This window comes from Hemitrygon akajei, unplaced genomic scaffold (genome assembly GCF_048418815.1).
Source record: "Hemitrygon akajei unplaced genomic scaffold, sHemAka1.3 Scf000101, whole genome shotgun sequence".
NCBI classification, from domain to species: Eukaryota; Metazoa; Chordata; class Chondrichthyes; order Myliobatiformes; family Dasyatidae; genus Hemitrygon; species Hemitrygon akajei.
The window spans coordinates 2,207,754-2,226,387 of NW_027331987.1; the positions used below are offsets into that span (position 1 = coordinate 2,207,754).

The 18,634-nt window shown below is 43.4% G+C and overlaps 2 protein-coding genes across 6 annotated transcripts in view; one reads left to right on the forward strand and one right to left on the reverse strand.

Moving 5' to 3' along the window:
• LOC140723130 (uncharacterized) overlaps window positions 1–18,634 on the forward strand; it is a 1,246,679-nt gene that overhangs the window by 1,018,022 nt on the left and 210,023 nt on the right. The gene's annotated exons all lie outside the window — the stretch shown is intronic.
• The window catches only part of LOC140723122 (uncharacterized), a 28,697-nt gene continuing 15,424 nt past the window's right edge, over window positions 5,362–18,634 (reverse strand). The window contains exon 5 of the mRNA XM_073037749.1: window positions 5,362–5,492. Within this exon, the coding sequence (XP_072893850.1) occupies window positions 5,362–5,492 (131 nt within the window). The remainder of the gene's footprint in view (window positions 5,493–18,634) is intronic.

The following is an 18,634-nucleotide window of genomic DNA, read 5'->3' on the forward strand; positions in this document are numbered from 1 at the left end:
ACGAAATATGAGGGCAAACTGGCCAATAATATAAATCAGGATACTAAAAGTTTAGTTTTCAGTTACATGAAGAGTGAAAGGGAGATGAGAGTTGATACTGGACCACTGGAAAATGATGCTGGTGAAGTAGTAATGGGGGACAAAGGAAAGGCAGATGAACTTAATGAACAATCTTCACTGTCTTTTCCGGTCAGCACCGCCCCCACTTGTCCCATTTAACTTGTCTCATTACGGGTGGACTTTAGGACCCGGGGGAGTTCAGGACCCGCCGCCTGCAGCTGCTGCTGAATCCCCGGTGTTTCTGTTAGGTTGACGGATGCGGTGAACGAGTTAAAATTAATCGATCGACAACTCTCATGTCGTGTTTATTTCACTCCATAGAACCATAGAACACTACAGCACAGAAAACAGGCCATTTGGTGCTTCTAGTCTGTGTGGAAACCTTATTCCACTCGTCCCATTGACCTGCACCCAGTCCGTAACCCTCCAGACCTCTCCCATCCAGGTATCTATCCAATTTATTCTTAAAAATTAAGAGTGAGCCTGCATTTACCACGTCAGATGGCAGCTCGTTCCACACTCCCGCCACTCTCTGAGTGAAGAAGATCCTCCTCATGTTCCCCCTAAACCTTTCCCCTTTCACCCTAAAACCATGTCCTCTCGTATTTATCTGTCCTAATCTAAATGGAAAGAACCTACTCGCATTTTCTGTCTATACCCCCATAATTTTGTAAACCTCTATCAAATCTCCCCTCATTCTTCTACGCTTCAAGGAATAAAGTCCTAACCTGTTCAATCTTTCCCTGTAACTCAACTCCTGAAGACCTGGCAACATCCTAGTAAATTTCTGCACTCTTTCAATCTCTCCAACCTCTCCATGGATATCTGATGTCTGAACTTTCTGAACTAACCTCCCATGTGGGACCTTGTCAAAGGCCTTACTAAAGTTCATGTAGACAACATCCACAGCTTTTCCTTCAACTACTTTGTAGGTAACCTCCTCGAAAACTCTTCAAGATTCATTAAACACGATCTACCATGCACAAAGCCATAGTGACTATCCTTAATCAGCCCTTGGCTGTCTAAATACTTGTAAATCCGATCTCTCTGAACATCTTACAATACAGGCCATCTCACTGGCCTGTCATTACCTGGTTTACTATTGGAACCTTTTTTAAACAATGGAATAACAAGAGCTACCCTCCAATCCTCCGGCACTGCACCCGTGGCTGAGGACATTTTAAATATTTCTGTCAGGGCCCCTGCAATTTCTACTCTAGTCTCTCTCAAGGTCCGAGAAAATATCAAGTCAGGCCTGGGGGATTTATCTACATTTATGCGCTGTAAGGCAGCAAGCACCTCCTCCTCTTTAATCTACAAATGTTCCATGACACTACTGCTTGTTTCCCTTCCTTCCATATACACTATGCCAGTTTCCTGGGTAAATACTGATGCAAAAAAACTGTTTAAGATCTCCCCCATCTCGTAAGGCTCCACACATAGATGATCACTCTGATCTTCTAGGGGACCAATTTTGTCCCTTACTTTCCTTTTACTCTTAATATACTTGTAGAAACCCTTCAGGTTTTCCTTCACATTATCTGCCAAAGCCACCTCATGTCTTCTTTTCCTTCCTGATTTCCTTCTTTAGTATTTTCTTACGTTTTCTATACTCTTTAAGTAACTCATTTGCTCTTTGTTGCCTCTACCTGCTATACACTTCTCTATTTTTCTTAACCAAATCGCCAATATCCCTTGAAAACCAAGGTTCCCTATGCCTGTTAACTTTGTCTTTAATCCTGGCAGGAACATGCAAACTCTGCACCCTCAAAATTTCACATTTGGAGGCCTTCCACTTACTGAACACATCCTTGTCAGGAAAAAAAAAACTTATCCCAATCCACTCTTCTTAGATCTTTGTTCATTTCTACAAAATTAGTCCTTCTGCTGTTTAGAACCTCAACTCGAGGACCAGGCCTATCCTTATCCATAATTAACTTGAAATTGATGACATTATGGTCACTGGACCCAAAATGTCCTCCTGCACATACTTCTGTCACCTGACCTGTCTGGGTTCCTAATAGGAGATCAAGTATTGCATCCTCTCTCGTAGGCACCTCTATATATTGATTTAGAAAACTTTCCTGAAAACATTTCACTAATTCCAAGCCATCTCGCCCTATTACAGTTTGGGAGTCCCAGTCAATATGTGGAAAGTTAAAATCCCCTACTATTACAACTTTCTGTTTCTTACATCGGTCTACTATCTTTATACAGGTTTGCTCCTCCAATTCTCTCTGACTATTGGGCGGTCTATAATACACCCCTATTAGTGTGGTCACACCTTTCCCGTTCCTCAGCTCCACCCATATGACCTCTGTAGACAAACTCTCCGGGCTGTCCAGTCTACGCACAGCTGTGATGGTTTCCCTGACTAGTAATGCCACTCCTCCCCCTTTCATCCCTCCCCCTCTATCACGTCTGAAACAACGAATATTTCTATCATGTAGAAACCTTAGGTGAGAGGTTATTTTTTTGTATTAATGTATTAAAAATAAATCATAAATTCTACCAATGAGAATTAAAAATTCTCTTACTAAAGGATTCATATTCAAAATACTATCCAACTAATCAGATTCTTGCATATATGGAAACATAGATAATTATTTTTGTAAAAAATGTCTAACCTGAAGATATTGCAGAAAATGTGTATGAGAGAGAGAATATTTGCTAATTAACTCTTCAAAAGTCATCAATCGACCATCACAAAATAAATGATAATAAAAATAAATAAATCTGCAAAAAAAAAACAGATCCCCTTAATCACTAAAGATTAAACAAGTTTGGGAAAGAGAACTTAATATGACCTTTGTTAATGAAGATGGTCAATTCTTCTTTAATATGAACCAATCAGTGTTTAATTCAATTTAAAATTGTTCACTGTTACTATTTAACAAAGGAGAGACTATCCAAAATATTTCCTAACATAGACAATTATTGCGATAGGTGTAAAACTGAAGTAGCCACTTTTTCACATATCTTCTGGTGATGTTTTTCAAAATCATTTTGGAAATCTTTATTTTCTACAATTTCTAAAGCTCTGAAAATTAATTTACAACCTAATGTACAAACCTTTGATTTCTGTCTATACATGCAGTCCTCGCATGACCTTTATCCTCCTCCACCTCACTATCTGCTCTAACACTCTGCTTCCCCTCCCTCTGCAAATCTAGTTTAACCACCTCTCCCCCCCCCCCCCCCAGCAGCAAATCTACCCGCAAGAATGTTAGTCCCCTCCAGTTCAGGGGCAAACCATCCCGTCGGAACAGGTCCCACCTTCCCTGGAACAAAGCCCAATTGGCCAGAAACATGAAGCCCTCCCTCCTGCACCATCTCCTTAGCCACGTATTTAGCTGCACTCTCCGCACATTTATATTTACAGGGACTTTACACCTGACGCCGGTCCCGGGACCCGACCCGTTTACAGACCCGGAGCGGAACCGGAGCAGATTCTCAGCCACTGGTTTACATACCAAGTCGCGAAGAAAGGATAAAGTTTCCCCGTGAATTTGTTCCCAGTGAAGGTGTGGAGATGGGACTTGGTCTCCGCGTTGTAAAATGAAACTGTCCCGGACTCGTAACTGAGATAAACTCCCACCCTCCTGGGGATGGGACCGGCAGCGAGACGGGACTCGGGGGAGGGGAGACCACGGAACACGTCACAATCCCGATGTAACACGTCACCATCTCGCCTTATGACCCAGAATCCGGTCTCCGGACTCAGACTGACCCCTCCCTTCCTCTCCACAGACTCTGCGGCGACTCCCAGACCCCAGTCCCGATTCCCCGTCACCTCCACCTCCCAGTAATGTCTCCCCGATGTGAATCCCTCCGATCCCAGCACACAAATCCAGTCTGTGAATCTCTTCCAGGTGTCAGGGAGATCCCTCCAGGTCCCGGTCCGTCTCACACTCTTCCGATCCTCAGACACCTCGAGACACGGACCCGCCGTTTCCACATCCAGGGTGACAGAGACTGGGGGGAGAAGCAGAGAATTAGAGAGTCCCCGGGGTTCGGGGGGAGACTCGGGCAGCGCGGCCCCGGGGATCGGGGGGAGACTCGGGCAGCGCGGCCTCGGGGATCGGGGGGAGACTCGGGCAGTGCGGCCCCGGGGATCGGGGGGGAGACTCGGGCAGCGCGGCCCCGGGGATCGGGGGGAGACTCGGGCAGCGGCCCCGGGGATCGGGGGGAGACTCGGGCGGCGCGGCCGCGGGGATCTGGGGAGACTCGGGCTGCGCAGCCCCGGGGATCGGGGGGAGACTCGGGCTGCGCAGCCCCGGGGATCGGGAGGAGACTCGGGCAGCGCGGACCCGGGGATCGTGGGGAGACTCGAGCGGCGCGGCCCCGGGGATCGGGGGGAGACTCGGGCGGCGCGGCCCCGGGATGGGGGGGGGGAGACTCGGGCAGCGCGGCCCCGGGATGGGGGGGGGGGGGAGACTCCGGCGGCGCGGCCCCGGGGATCGGGGGGAGACTCGGGCAGCGCGGCCCCCGGGGATCGGGGGGGGGGGGGAGACTCCGGCGGCGCGGCCCCGGGGATCGGGGGGAGACTCGGGCGGCGCGGCCCCGGGGATCGGGGGGAGACTCGGGCAGCGCGGCCCCGGGGATCGGGGGGAGACTCGGGCGGCGCGGCCCCGGGGATCGGGGGAGACTCGGGCAGCGCGGCCCCGGGGATCGGGGGGAGACTCGAGCGGCGCGGCCCCGGGGATCGGGGGGAGACTCGGGCAGCGCGGCCCCGGGGATCGGGGGGAGACACGGGCAGCGCGGCCTCGGGGATCGGGGGGAGACTCGGGCAGCGCGGCCCCGGGGATCAGGGGGGGGGTGACTCGGGCAGCGCGGCCCCGGGGATCGGTGGGAGACTCGGGCAGCGCGGCCCCGGGGATCGGGGGAGACTCGGGCAGCGCGGCCCCGGGGATCGGGGGGAGACTCGAGCGGCGCGGCCCCGGGGATCGGGGGGAGACTCGGGCAGCGCGGCCCCGGGGATCGGGGGGAGACACGGGCAGCGCGGCCTCGGGGATCGGGGGGAGACTCGGGCAGCGCGGCCCCGGGGATCAGGAGGGGGGTGACTCGGGCAGCGCGGCCCCGGGGATCGGTGGGAGACTCGGGCAGCGCGGCCCCGGGGATCGGGGGGAGACACGGGCAGCGCGGTCCCGGGGATCGGGGGGAGACACGGGCAGCGCGGCCTCGGGGATCGGGGGGTGACTCGGCCAGCGCGGCCCCGGGGATCGGTGGGAGACTCGGGCAGCGCGGCCCCGGGGATCGGGGGGAGACACGGGCAGCGCGGTCCCGGGGATCGGGGTTTTTTTACGCTGGACGGAGTGCAGAGACCCCTGGCCCTTGACTCCTCAGACAGGGGAAACATCCTCCCTCACTCCTGCCTGTTGACCCCTGAAAGAATTTTTTGTTTCCATGAGATCTCCTCTCATTCTTCGAAACTGGGAACAGAGAACATAGAGCAGTGCAGCACAGGAACAGGCCCGTCATACAATGTTCACATTCATTAGTGAGTGTGAAGTGGGGGAGTGTGATGGTTTGAGACAGTAAAGGAGGTGATAATGGGAACCAGTAGGGGAGAGATGAATGGCAGATTGAACCAGGAGGGGGAGGGGTGGAAAGCCTGTGGGTGAACTGTGTGTGTACACGTAATGAGAAGCTGGAGGGGGCAACGATGGCAGATGAGGATGACTTTGTCCCCTTTCCCAGAACCCCATCCCTCGCAGCCCCTCATTAGTACAGGGAATGAATTTGCAGGAACCCTGAAGCAACACAGGTCCTGATGAAGTGTTTCAGTCTGAACCGTGGACTGTTTACTCTTTTCCATAGAAACTTCCCGGCCTGCTGTTCCCCCAACAATTTGTGTGTGTTACTTTAATTTTCAAATAGGTTACAGAAAGAACAAAGCCCTTCCCCCTCCCCCCAACATCCCGATAGAAAAAAAAAGAAGAAAAAATAAATAAAGAAAGAAAGAATGCCTGGATATCGGAAGATCCCCTCATGCTCCATGGAGTTCATAATAGCTTTAATATGTATATTTATTTCTTTCCCCAGACAACCAATAATTTTATCTTCGGAGCACCTATATATTTAATCCTATTTTTTGTAAATAATGGCACCAAATTTTCAGAAATATTTCATATTTATCTCTTAAATTATAAGTAATTTTTTCAAGTGGAATGCAGCTAAAAATTTCATTCTTCCGACGATCTATACTTAAGTATGAATCCGATTTCCAAGTAACTGCAATAGCCTTTCTGGCTACTGCCAATGCAATTTTTATGAATTCTTTCTGATGTTTATTCAATTTGGATTTTGATTTTATCCCTTCAATATCGCCTAGTAAAAACAATATTGGATTGTGTGGAAGTTGTATTCCAATAATTTGTTTCAGTAAAACTCTTAAATTTGTCCAAAAAGGTTGAATTTTAGAACAAGACCAAGTAGACTGTAAAACATTACCAATTTCTTGATTCCATCGAAAACATTGATCAGATAAATTTGAGTATAATCTATTTATTTTTTGTGGTGTAATATATATTTGATGTAAAAGTTATATTGTACTAATCTTAGTCGAACATTTATTGTCAAGACATAATCTTGACCAACTTGTTTCATCAATTTTAATATTCAAATCAGTTTCCCATTTTTGTCTTGACTTATGAATTCCTTGTTTGATTGCCTGTTTTTGAATCAAATTATACATACCAGAAATAAATTTTTAAATTTTTCCTTTATGAATTAAAGTTACTATTTCATTAGGTTTCAGCAATAACATTGTTTGACCCAGTTTACCTCTTAAATAAGTCCTTAATTGGAAATAACAGAAAAGAGTGTTATTTGATATTTTATATTTATTCTTTAATTGGTCAAATGACATTAATATACCTCCTTCAAAACAGTCTCCTATATATCTAATCCATTTGTGAAACCTGTTATATAAAAGTTGATTATCCATTGTAAAAGGGATAAGTTTATTTTGAATTAAAGGTTCTTTGCTAATAAAGATTTCTTTATCTCATCATCAACATTTATCTTATTCCATAAAACAATCAAATGTTTTAGTGTAGGAGATTCTTTCTTTTCCCGTATCCATTCAGATTCCCATTTATATATAAAATCTTCTGGTATATTTTCTCCTATTTTGTCTAATTCTATTCTAATCCATGCTGGTTTATCTTCATCAAAAAAAGATGCAATAGATCTAAGTTCATTCGCTTTGTAATAATTCTTAAAATTTGCTAATTGTAACCCTCCTAGGTCAAATTTTCATGTCAATTTTTCCAACGATATTCTTGACATCTTACCTTTCCAAAGGAATTTCCTCACACATTTATTTAACTCTTGAAAAAATTTCTGCGATAATTGTATTGGTAATGTTTGGAATAAATATTGTAATCTAGGGAATATATTCATTTTTACAGCATTGACTCTACCTATTAACGTTATTGGTAACATCAACCATTTATCAAGATCCTCTTGAATTTGTTTCAATAATGGCAAATAATTTAATTTATATAAATTCTTTATATCATTATCAACACTTATACCTAAATATTTATACCATTTATTGGCCATCTAAATTCAGTTATTAATCGATATTGACTATAATCTCCTTTAGTAAGTGGTAGAATTTCACTTTTATCCCAATTTATTTTGTACCCTGATATTTTTCCATATTCTTCCAATCTAAAAGATAATTTATGCAACGAATGTAATGGGATAGTTAGATAAATCAGAACATCATCAGCAAATAAGCTAATCTTATATTCCTCCTGATTAACTCTGAAACCCATAATATCTGAGTCAGTTCTAATTAATTCAGCTAATGGTTCTATCGCCAACACAAGTAAAGCAGGTGATAATGGACAACCTTGTCTAGTTGACCTTGTTAACTGAAATTATGTTGAAATTTTGCCATTTGTCACCACTTTAACTTTGGGGTTAGTATTTAAGGTTTTAATCCATGTTATAAAAGATACTCCTAATCCATATTTTCCAATACCTTAGATAAAAAAATCCCATTCCAATCTATCAAATGCTTTTTCTGCATCCAAAGCAACTGCTACACTCATTTCTTCCCTCTTTTGTGCCAAATGAATTATGCTAAGTAACTGAGTTACATTATCTGCCGATTGTCTATTTTTAATATATCCTGTTTGGTCCATGTGTATTAATTTTGGTAAGTATTTAGATAATCTGTTAGATAAAATCCTTGCTATTATTTTATAATCCGTGTTCAACAAAGAAATAGGTCTATATGGTGTTGGTTTTAAAAGATCTCTATCTTTTTTTGGCAATACTATTAAAATGGCTGTCGAAAAAGTTTCTGGAAGTTGATGCGTTCTTTCCGCTTGGTGTATTAGCTCCATAAAAGGAGGAATTAATAAATCTTTAAACTATTTGTAAAATTCAGCCGGAAAACCATCTTCTCCTGGAGATTTATTACTCTGAAGTGATCCTAGAGCTTCTTTGACCTCTTTTAATGTAAAAGGCACATCTAATCCATTCTGTTCTTCTAAATTCAATTTTGGGAGAGTTATTTGTGATAAAAACCTTTCTATCTCAACAATATCATTTTGTGATTCTGATTGATACAATTCAGAATAAAAAATATTTAAAGTTTATAAAGGTTTATAAATAATTTTATTTACACTTGTTCTAATTGCATTTATCGTTTTGGAAGCCTGGTCTGTTTTTAACTGCCAAGCAAGAATCTTGTGTGATCTTTCACCTAGTTCATAATATCTCTGTTTAGTTCTCATAATTGCTTTTTTCTGTTCGGTTTGTCTGAAGTATATTATATTGTAGTTTCTTATTAACAAGTTGTCTTTGTTTTTCTTCTGTCATATATCTTTGAGATTCTTTTTCTAATTTTGTAATCTCTTTTTCCAATTGATCTATTTCTACCATATATTCCTTCTTAATTTTAGAAGTATAACTTATTATCTGGCCTCTCAAATACGCCTTCATCGCTTCCCATAATATAAATTTATCATCAACTGAATGTGAGTTTGCATCTAAAAAACTTGAATCTGTTTTTTCATAAAATCACAAAAATCTTGACGTTTTAATAATATTGAATTAAATCATCTGTAAATCAATTCCTCCTTATCCATCATTATCATTGTCATTATCAAGAGGGAATGATCTGACAATATTCTTGCTTTATATTCCATATTTTTCACTCTGTCTTGAATATTCGCTGATAGTAAGAAAAAATCTATCCTTGAATAAGTTTTATGTCTATTTGAATAAAATGAATAATCTCTTTCTCTTGGGTTAATTGTTCTCCATTTATCAATCAAATTTAAATCTTTCATCAATGATAAAGTTAATTTTGCTACTTTTGGTTTTGTAACAACCTTTGTTGACCTATCTAAAACTGGGTCTAAACAAAAGTTAAATTCTCCACCTAGTAATATTTTATCGTGTGCATCAGCCAAATTCAAAAAAGCCTCCTGTATAAATTTTACATCGTTTTCATTTGGTGCATAAATATTCATGAGTCCATAGTTCTGAAAATATTTGACAATGTATAATTACATATCTTCCCGCAGAATCAATTAATACATTTTGTATTTTAATTGGTAAAGTTTTGTTGACCAAAATTGCAACTCCCCTCGCTTTTGATTAAATGAAGCTGCTATAACATTTCCGACCTAATCTCTCTTTAATTTCTGATGTTCTATCTCTGTTAAATGTGATTCTTGTATAAAAGCCATATCTATTTTCATTTTCATAATGTATGTTAAAATTCTTTTTCTTTTCACCGGTCCATTAAGCCCATTAACATTAAAACTTTAAAAAATCAGTAAATTAGTCATTATTTTTAACGTGGTTACTCCAGTCTATAATAATACATAATATTTCAACTCTCATAGTACCTTGGGGAATTATTTTAAAATTCTCCATGTTGCTATGTGTCTCCCCTCCGATCATCCAGGCAAAGAAAGAAAGATAAAAGGAAAATAAAACCCCTGCTAATTTTGTGAATAAAAAAAACCACAACATTACCCCCCTCCGTTGTGCGGGTCACACGTGAATCCCGTAGCGATCGATCCAAATTTCCCCCAGCTCCCCGTAACATGAAAAAAGTATATATAAGAAAAAACAATATCACTACTCTTGATTAATATATCTCAATTTTTTACCTTTCTCCCCCTGTATCATATAATTAAAAGTATATTTAAATATTCTTCTGTCCTTAATGTCCATCAACTCACTTCAGTGTCCCTGTCTTCATCTTTAATCTGTTTCACTTTTAAATCTTTACTGTGACTAGTGAATATTTGGGAGTTCTTGTGCAAACTCCTCTGAATCCCGATGATCTGTAAAAAATCTTCTTTTTCCGTCATCCAAAAAAATTATCAGTGTTGCTGGGTGGCATAATATAAATTTATATCCCTTTTCCCATAAAACATTTTTCGCTGGCTTAAATTTCTTCTTTCTCTTCAAAAGGTCATAACTTATATCAGGATAGAAAAGAGCTGCTTTCTCTTCTATCATCAACGGCTCATTTTTCTTTCTGGCATATTGGGCAGCCGCCTTCAGGATCTTTTCTTTATCTTGATAAAGATACTTTGTCGTGGGCAAAGTACTGGAGAGTTTAACATCGGTAGCTGAGCGAAGGGCGCTGAGTAGGCTACGGTCAATTGTGGAAAACCCTGAACAACCTCTACATAGCACCATCCAGAGACAGAGAAGAAGTTTCAGCGACAGGTTACTATCGATGCAATGCTCCTCAGACAGGATGAAGAGGTCAATACTCCCCAATGCCATTAGGCTTTACAATTCAACCGCCAGGACTTAAGAACTTTTTAAAAGCTATTATTAATGCTTTTTGAGAGAGTGATTTAGATGCATATCATATTTTTACTGAGTTAAGTATTGTATGTAATTAGTTTTGCTACAAGAAGTGTATGGGACATTGGAAAAAAAATGTTGAATTTCCCCATGGGGATGAATAAAGTATCTATCTATCTATCTATATCTTAAGCATTTTATCCAGATTGGTCGTGGGTTTTGATCTTAAAGCTCTGCGGTCCCTTTCGATTTCAATCAACTGGGTTCCCTCTTCCATTTCCAACAATTTGGTTCATTAAGACCAACAATTTTAATTTTAATTCGTCCACTAAAATTTTCAAGCACGTCTATTTTTTCCAACAGTTGTTTTTTTTCTGATGTCCAGGCAAGAGTATTATCTTCCATTTTCTTCACTCTCTCAATAGTGTCTCCCGTTATTTCTTCCAGGTTTTTAACTTTCTTGTCCATTTTCTCCTGTTTCTTCACCAGTTTATCAAACATAGCCTTCGTATTTTTAATATCTTATATTATTTTTAATTTTTTAAATTCATGCATTATTTGCACCAAAGAAGGAACTCTTATGTGTCCAGAATATCGTTCACCTCCAATCTCTGCCTGTTGTTCTTCTTTTACCTCCTCATCTTCATCTGTATGTTCCAGAGAATCCGAATCCACCGGGGGTTCATTGTCACTTCCGCTTCCAATGGTAGCTGGGATTTGTAGTTCAATTTGCTCATGTTTGCGCATGCCCTTTCCTGCGCGCACGCGCAGTTCCTGTTGTTCCTTCTTGGAGACGATTGATGCTGCGGGCGATTTCTGTTCTGTATCGCCGGATTGAGATGCACTTGAGTCCGAGGCTTCTTCATGGTGGCCGGCTCAACTTGTACTATCTGCAAAGTAATAGTTTTCTTCTTTGTCTATTTAGGAGGCATCTCCAAGGAAAATCCTGAGTAGTTTAGATGTAGTTTTTAGGAAATATTTACTAACTTTTCTTCACTTAAACATTAATTTATTAGTTTTTTTTACGGGAGAGCTGGATATCCGCGTCTCGATCCCACGTCATCACGTGACGTCCACCCCCCCCCCCCCAAACAATTTGTGTGTGTTACTCTGCTTTAAATATACTCAATTATTTGGCCTCCACAGCTGCCTGTGGCAGATTCACTATCCTGTGGATAAAGGAATTCCTCCTCATCTCTGTCCTAAATGGATATCCCTATAGTCGGAGGCTGTGCTTACCGTTCTCGACCCACCCACATCCTCCCAACATCAACTCTCTCCAGACAGGTGTCAGAGAGATCTGGCGAGACCCTTCATCAGGACCTGTGTAGCTTGGATTACCAGCATCTGCAGATTTTCTCCTGTTTGATTTTTAAAGCCGAAGTTACTAAGTAAACTTCGTGATTAGTCAGAATCTCAAATGTTATGGGGAGGAAGCGGGAGAATAGGGTTGAGAGGGATAATAAATCAGCCATTCTTCTAAAGTCCGGTGAGTACAGGCCCAGAACCATCAAACACTCCTCATATGTTAACTCTGTCATTCCCAGAATTATTCTTGTGAATCTTCTGGACCCCCTCCAATGCCAGTACACGTTTTCCGATAGAAGGGACCCAAAACTGCTCACAATACTCCAAGTGTGGTCTAACCAATGCCTTATTAAAACCTCAGAATTACATCCTTGCTCTTGTACTCTAATCCTCTCGAAATGAAAGCAAACATTGGGTTTGCCAATCTTACCACTGACACAAACTGCAAGTTAACCTTCAGGGAATCCTGCACAAGGACACCCATGTCCCTTTGCACCTCTGATTTTTGAATTTCCCCCTGTTTACAGAATTGTCTATGTCTTTATTCCTTTGACCAAAGTCAGACCTGCCTAAGTTTGTACCTGCCAAACTCTACCTGTGCTACAAGATCCTTATTACGTATACTGGTGGATTCAAATAAGACCATAAGACAAATCAGCAGAAGCCGGCCATTCGGCCCTTCGAATGTGCTCCACCATTTTATCATGAGCTGATCCATTCTCCCATTTAGTCCCACTCCCCCACCTTCTCACCATGACCTTTGATGCCCTGGCTACTCACATACCTATCAATCTCTGTCTTAAATACACCCAATGACCTGGCCTCCACTGCCGCAAGAAATTCACAGATTCACCACCCTCTGGCTAAAAAAATGTCTTCGCATCTCTGTTCTGAATGGGCGCCTTTCAATCCTTAAGTCATGCTCTCTGGTACTAGACTCCCCCACCATGGGAAACAACTTTGCCACATCCACTCTGTCCATGCCTTTTAACATTCGACATGTTTCTGTGAGGTTCCCCCTCATTCTTCTAAACTCCAAGGAGTACAATCCAAGAGCGGGCAAATGTTCCACATAACTTAACCCTCTCATTCCCGGAATCATTCCAGTGAATCTTCTCCGAACCCTCTCCAATGTCAGAACATCCTTTCTTAAATAAGGAGCCCAAAATTGCACACAGTATTCCAAGTGAGGTCTTACCAGTTCCTTATAGAGCCTCAACATCACATCCCTGCTCCTATACTCTAGTCCTCTAGAAATGAATGCCAACATTGCATTCGCCTTCTTCACCACCGACTCAACCTGGAGGTTAACCTTAAGGGTATCCTGCACGAGAACTCCCAAGTCCCGTTGCATCTCAGAACTTTGAATTCTCTTTCCATTTAAATAATAGTCAGCCCGTTTATTTTTTCTACCAACATGCATGACCATACACTTTTTAACATTGTATTTCATCTGCCACTTCTTTGACAATTCTCCAAATCTATCCAAGTCTCTCTGCAGACTCTCTGTTTCCTCAGCACTACCGTCCCCTCCACCTATCTTTGTATCATCAGGAAACTTAGCCACAAAGCCATCTATTCCATAATCCAAATCGTTGATATACAACGTAAAAAGAAGCGGCCCCAACACGGACCCCTGTGGAACACCACTGGTAACTGGCAGCCAACCAGAATGGGATCCTTTATTCCCACTCTCTGTTTCCTGCCAATCAGCCAATGCTCTATCCACATATGTAACTTTCCCGTAATTCCATGGGCTCTTATCTTGTTTAGCGGCCTCATGTGCGGCACCTTGTCAAAGGCCTTCTGAAAATCCAAATACACAACATCCACTGCATCTCCCTTGTCTAGCCTACTTGTAATCTCCTCAAAAAATTTCAATGGGTTTGTCAGGCAGGATTTTCCTTTAAGGAAACCATGCTGAGTTTGGCCTATCTTGTCATATGCCTCCAGGTACTCCGTAACCTCATCCTTGACAATTGACTCCAACAACTTCCCAACCACCGATGTCAAGCTAACAGGTCTATAATTTACTTTTTGCTTCCTTGCCCCTTTCTTAAATACCTGAGTGGCATTTACAATCTTCCACTCCTCCGGAACCATGCCAGAATCTATTGACTTTTGAAAGATCATTGCTAATGCCTCCGCGATCTCCACAGCTACTTCCTTCAAAACACAAGGGTGCATTCCATCTGGTCCTGGAGATTTATCTACCCTTAGACTATTCAGCTTCCTCAGTACTTTCTCTGTCGTAATTGTGACTGTGCACACTTCTCTTCCCTGACACCCTTGAGTGTCCGGAATACTGCTGATATCTTCCTCAGTGAGGACTGATGCAAATACTCGTTCAGTTCCTCAGCCATCTCCTTATCTCCCATTACAATTTCTCCAGCATCATTTTCTATCGGTCCTATATCCACTCTCACCTTTTTTTTTTTACTCTTTATACACTTGAAAAAGCTTTTAGTATCTTCTTTGATATTATTTGCCAGCTTCCTTTCATAGTTCATCTTTTCCCTCTTAATCGCCTTCTTAGTTTCCTTTTGTAAGCTTTTAAATTCTTCCCAATCCTCTGTCTTCCCACTAATTTTTGATTCCTTGAATGCCCTCCCCTTTGCTTTTACTTTGGCTTTCACTTCTCTTGTCAGCCACGGTTGCATCCTTTATCCATTCGAAAATTTCTTCTTTTTTGGAATATATCTGTCTTGCACATTCCTCACTTCTCGCATAAACTCCAGCCACTGCTGCTCTGTCGTCCTCCCGCTAGTGTCCCTTTCCAGTCAAATTTGGCCAGTTCCTCTCTCGTGCCACTGTAATTTCCTTTACTCCACTGAAATACCGACACATCCGATTTCGGCTATTCTTTCTCAAATTTCACGGTGAACTCAATCATGTTATGATCACTGCCTCCTAACTGTTCCTTCACCTCAATCTCTCTAATCACCTCTGGTTCATTACACAATATCCAATCCAGTACCTCTGATCCCCTAGTGGGCTCAACAACAAGCTGTTCTGAAAAGCCATCTCGTAGACATTCTACAAATTCTCTCTCTTGAGATCCAGTGTCCACCTGATTTTCCCAATCCACTCGCATGTTAAAATCCCCCACAATTATCATAACACTGCCCTTCTGGCAAGCCTTTTCTATTTCCTGTTGTAATTTGTAGTCCACCTCACTGCAGCTGTTAGGAGGCCTGTAGATAACTGCCATCAGGGTCCTTTTACCCCTGCTATTTCTTAGCTCAACCCATAAAGATTCTTCCGATCCTATGTCACCTCTTTCTAATGATTTAATATCATTTCTTACCAATAAAGCCACGCCACCCCCTCTGCCTACCTGCCTATCCTTCCGATACACCGTGTATCCTTGGACGTTCAGCTCTCAGAGACATGCATCATTTAGCCATGTCTCAGTGATGGCCACACAATTATACCTGCCAATCTGTAGCTGTACGACAAGATCATCCACCTTATTCCTTATGCTGTGTGTATTTAAGTATAACACCTTAAGTCCAGTATTTGGTACTCTTTGTTTTGATTGCACTGCAACTCATCCCAGTGGCTGCAAATTTGCCCCATCACCTGCCTGTCCTTCCTGACATCTTTACTGCTCACTATCTTAGATTTATTTCTGTTTTCCCCCTCCTCCGCTCTATCATTCTGGTTCCCATCCCACTGCCAAATTAGTTTAAACCCTCCCGAACAGCTCTATTAAACATTCCCGCTATGGTTCAGGTGTAACCCGTCCTTTTTGAACAGGTAATACTTCCCCCAGAAGAGATCCCAATGATCCAAGAATCTGAAGCCCTGCCCCCTGCAGCAGTCACTCAGCCACGCATTCATCTGCCTGATCCTACTATTCTTGCCCTCGCTAGCACGTGGCACAGGTCACAATCCTGAGATTACCACCCTGGAGGTCCTGCTTCTCAGCTTCCTTGCTAACTCCTGGAAATCTCTCTTCAGGACCTCCTCCCTTTTCCTCTCTATGTCATTGGTACCAACATGTACCAAGACAGCTGGCTGCTCGCCCTCTCCCTTCAGAATATTCTGGACCCGATCCGAGACATCCCATACCCTGGCACCTGGGAGGCAGCACACCATGCGGGTATCTCTACCAGGCTCACAGAATCTCCTGTCTGTTCCCCTGACTATGGAATCCCCTATGACTACCGCATTCCTCTTCTCCCTCCTTCCCTCCTGCACAACAGCGCCAGGCTCAGTGCCAGAGACCCAGTCACCGTGGCCGTCCCCTGTCAGGTCATCCCCCTCAACAGCATCCGAAACGATATACTCGTTGCTGAGGGGGGCAGCCACAGGGGTGCTCTCCACTATCTGGGCATTTCCCTTCCCTCTCCTGACAGTCACCCAGTTTTCTGACCCCTGTAGCCTAGGGATGACTACCTCCCTGTAGCTCCTGTCTATCACCTCTTCATTTTCTCTAATAAGCAGTAGGTCATCAAGCTGCAGCTCCAGATCCCTAACACGGTCTCCGAGGAGCTGAATCTCGGTTCACCTGGTGCACATGTGGCTATCAGGGAGGCTGGAGGTCTCCCAGGATTCCCACATCTGACACCCTGAACAAAGCACTAACGCTGCAGACATGCTACCTAATTCTACAGGAATGAAACAAAGAAAGATAGGTCTACTCACCCACTTACTTCGCCAAGCACACGAACTTTTTAAACCGTTAGCTAATGTGCCCTGCTGGTCCCCCGTCCGTCCGGGCCGATTTGCCAAGGGGAGAAAAAGAGTTGGTGCCTCGCTCTCGCCTCTTCCCGTTACCGCCTAAGCCCGTTGAGCCAAAGCCCTACACTCTGCTGCCACCCACTCCGCTGCCCTCTGTATAGGGTGGTCATCTTTTTAAACTCTCCGCGCTGTCCTGCGCAGTCTCGCCGTTCTTGTACGCGAAGATTTTTTAAAAACTCCCTTCCTTCAGAATTTAGCTCCCACACCGCCCTTCTTGTCCCAATCTAAAAAAACACCTTCAGTCGTGTATTCATCAGCCTATTCCACACTGTCCACATGAAATTCAGCAAGGCCTTTGATGTCGATGATAGACCACACTTGAAGCATTGTCTGCATTTCCGGTTCCCGAATATGGGGAGGATGTCATTACACTGGACAGGAGGCTTCAGGAGGATGTTACCAGGACTGGGGGCTTGGGTTAAAAGCAGAGAGTGGATAAGCTTGGGCTATTCAGCTGTAGTGTAGGATGTTCAGGTGTGACCACGTCAGAGGGCAGCTCAGTGCCACAGAACAGACAGACTGGGTAAGGACGGCAGATTTCAATCCTAAATGGGAATTTGTGCCTATTTCTGTGGCCGTGTGTCACTCTCTGATTGTGTGTGTGTGTGTGTGTGTGTGTGTGTGTGTGTGTGTGTGTGTGTGTGTGTGTGTGTGTGTGTGTTTGTGTGCGTGTGTGTGCGTGTGTGTGTGTGTGTGTGTGTGTGTGTGTGTGTGTGTGTGTGTGTGTGTGTGTGTGTGTGTGGATTGTGGTAAATATCCATGTGGTGTGTATACACATTGAAGGAGAGTCTGCACATTGAAGAATTTGTATGTTACAGTGTGTCATCACATGTCTGGTGTGTGTTGACAATGTGTCACATGTGATTGAGTTGTTTAAATGAATAAATGACTGTCTCTGAAGAGATTGGTTTCCAGGTTACTGAGGGGACTAACAACGTACATTGCTGAGACTCTGGCTACAATCTGCCAATCCTTCCTGTGTATGTGTGTGAGGGAGCTTTGCCAGGCCGGTTATGTTGTGTGTGCTTCTCCCGAGATGAAATCTTGACCCAGGTCAATGCTTGTTGGTGTGTCCGAGCTCATTCTCACAATGCTTCAATGTAGTGGTCTGATAACCATAAGACATAGGAGCAGAATTAGGCCATTTGCCTATCGAGTCTGCTCCGCCATTCAATCATGGCTGATCTTTTTTTTCCCTCCTCAGCCCCACTCCCTGGTCTTCTCCCCGTAACCTTTGATACTGTGTCCAATCTAGAAACTATCAAGCTCTGCCTTAAATACACACACAAGTTCCACAAATTCACCAGCCGCTGGCTCAAATTTCTCCGCATCTGTTTCAAATAGACGCCCCTCTATCTTGAGGCTGTGCCCTCTTGTCCTAAACTCCACCACCATGGGAAACATTCTTTCCACATCTACTCTGTCTGGGCCTTTCAACATTCGAAAGGTTTCAATGAGATCCCCCCTCATCTTTCTAAATTCCAGCGAGTACAGACACAGAGCTATCAAACGTTCCTCGTATGATAACCCTTTCATTCCTGGAAGCATCCTTATGAAATGAACCTTCTGCAATGCCAGCACATCTTTTCTTAGATGAGGAGCCCAAGTTCACAATACACAAGGTGAGGCTTCATCAGTGCCTTATCAAGCCTCAGCATCACATCCCTGCCCTTGGATTGAATGCTATCTAAACCCCTTGAATTGAACGCTAACATTGGATTTG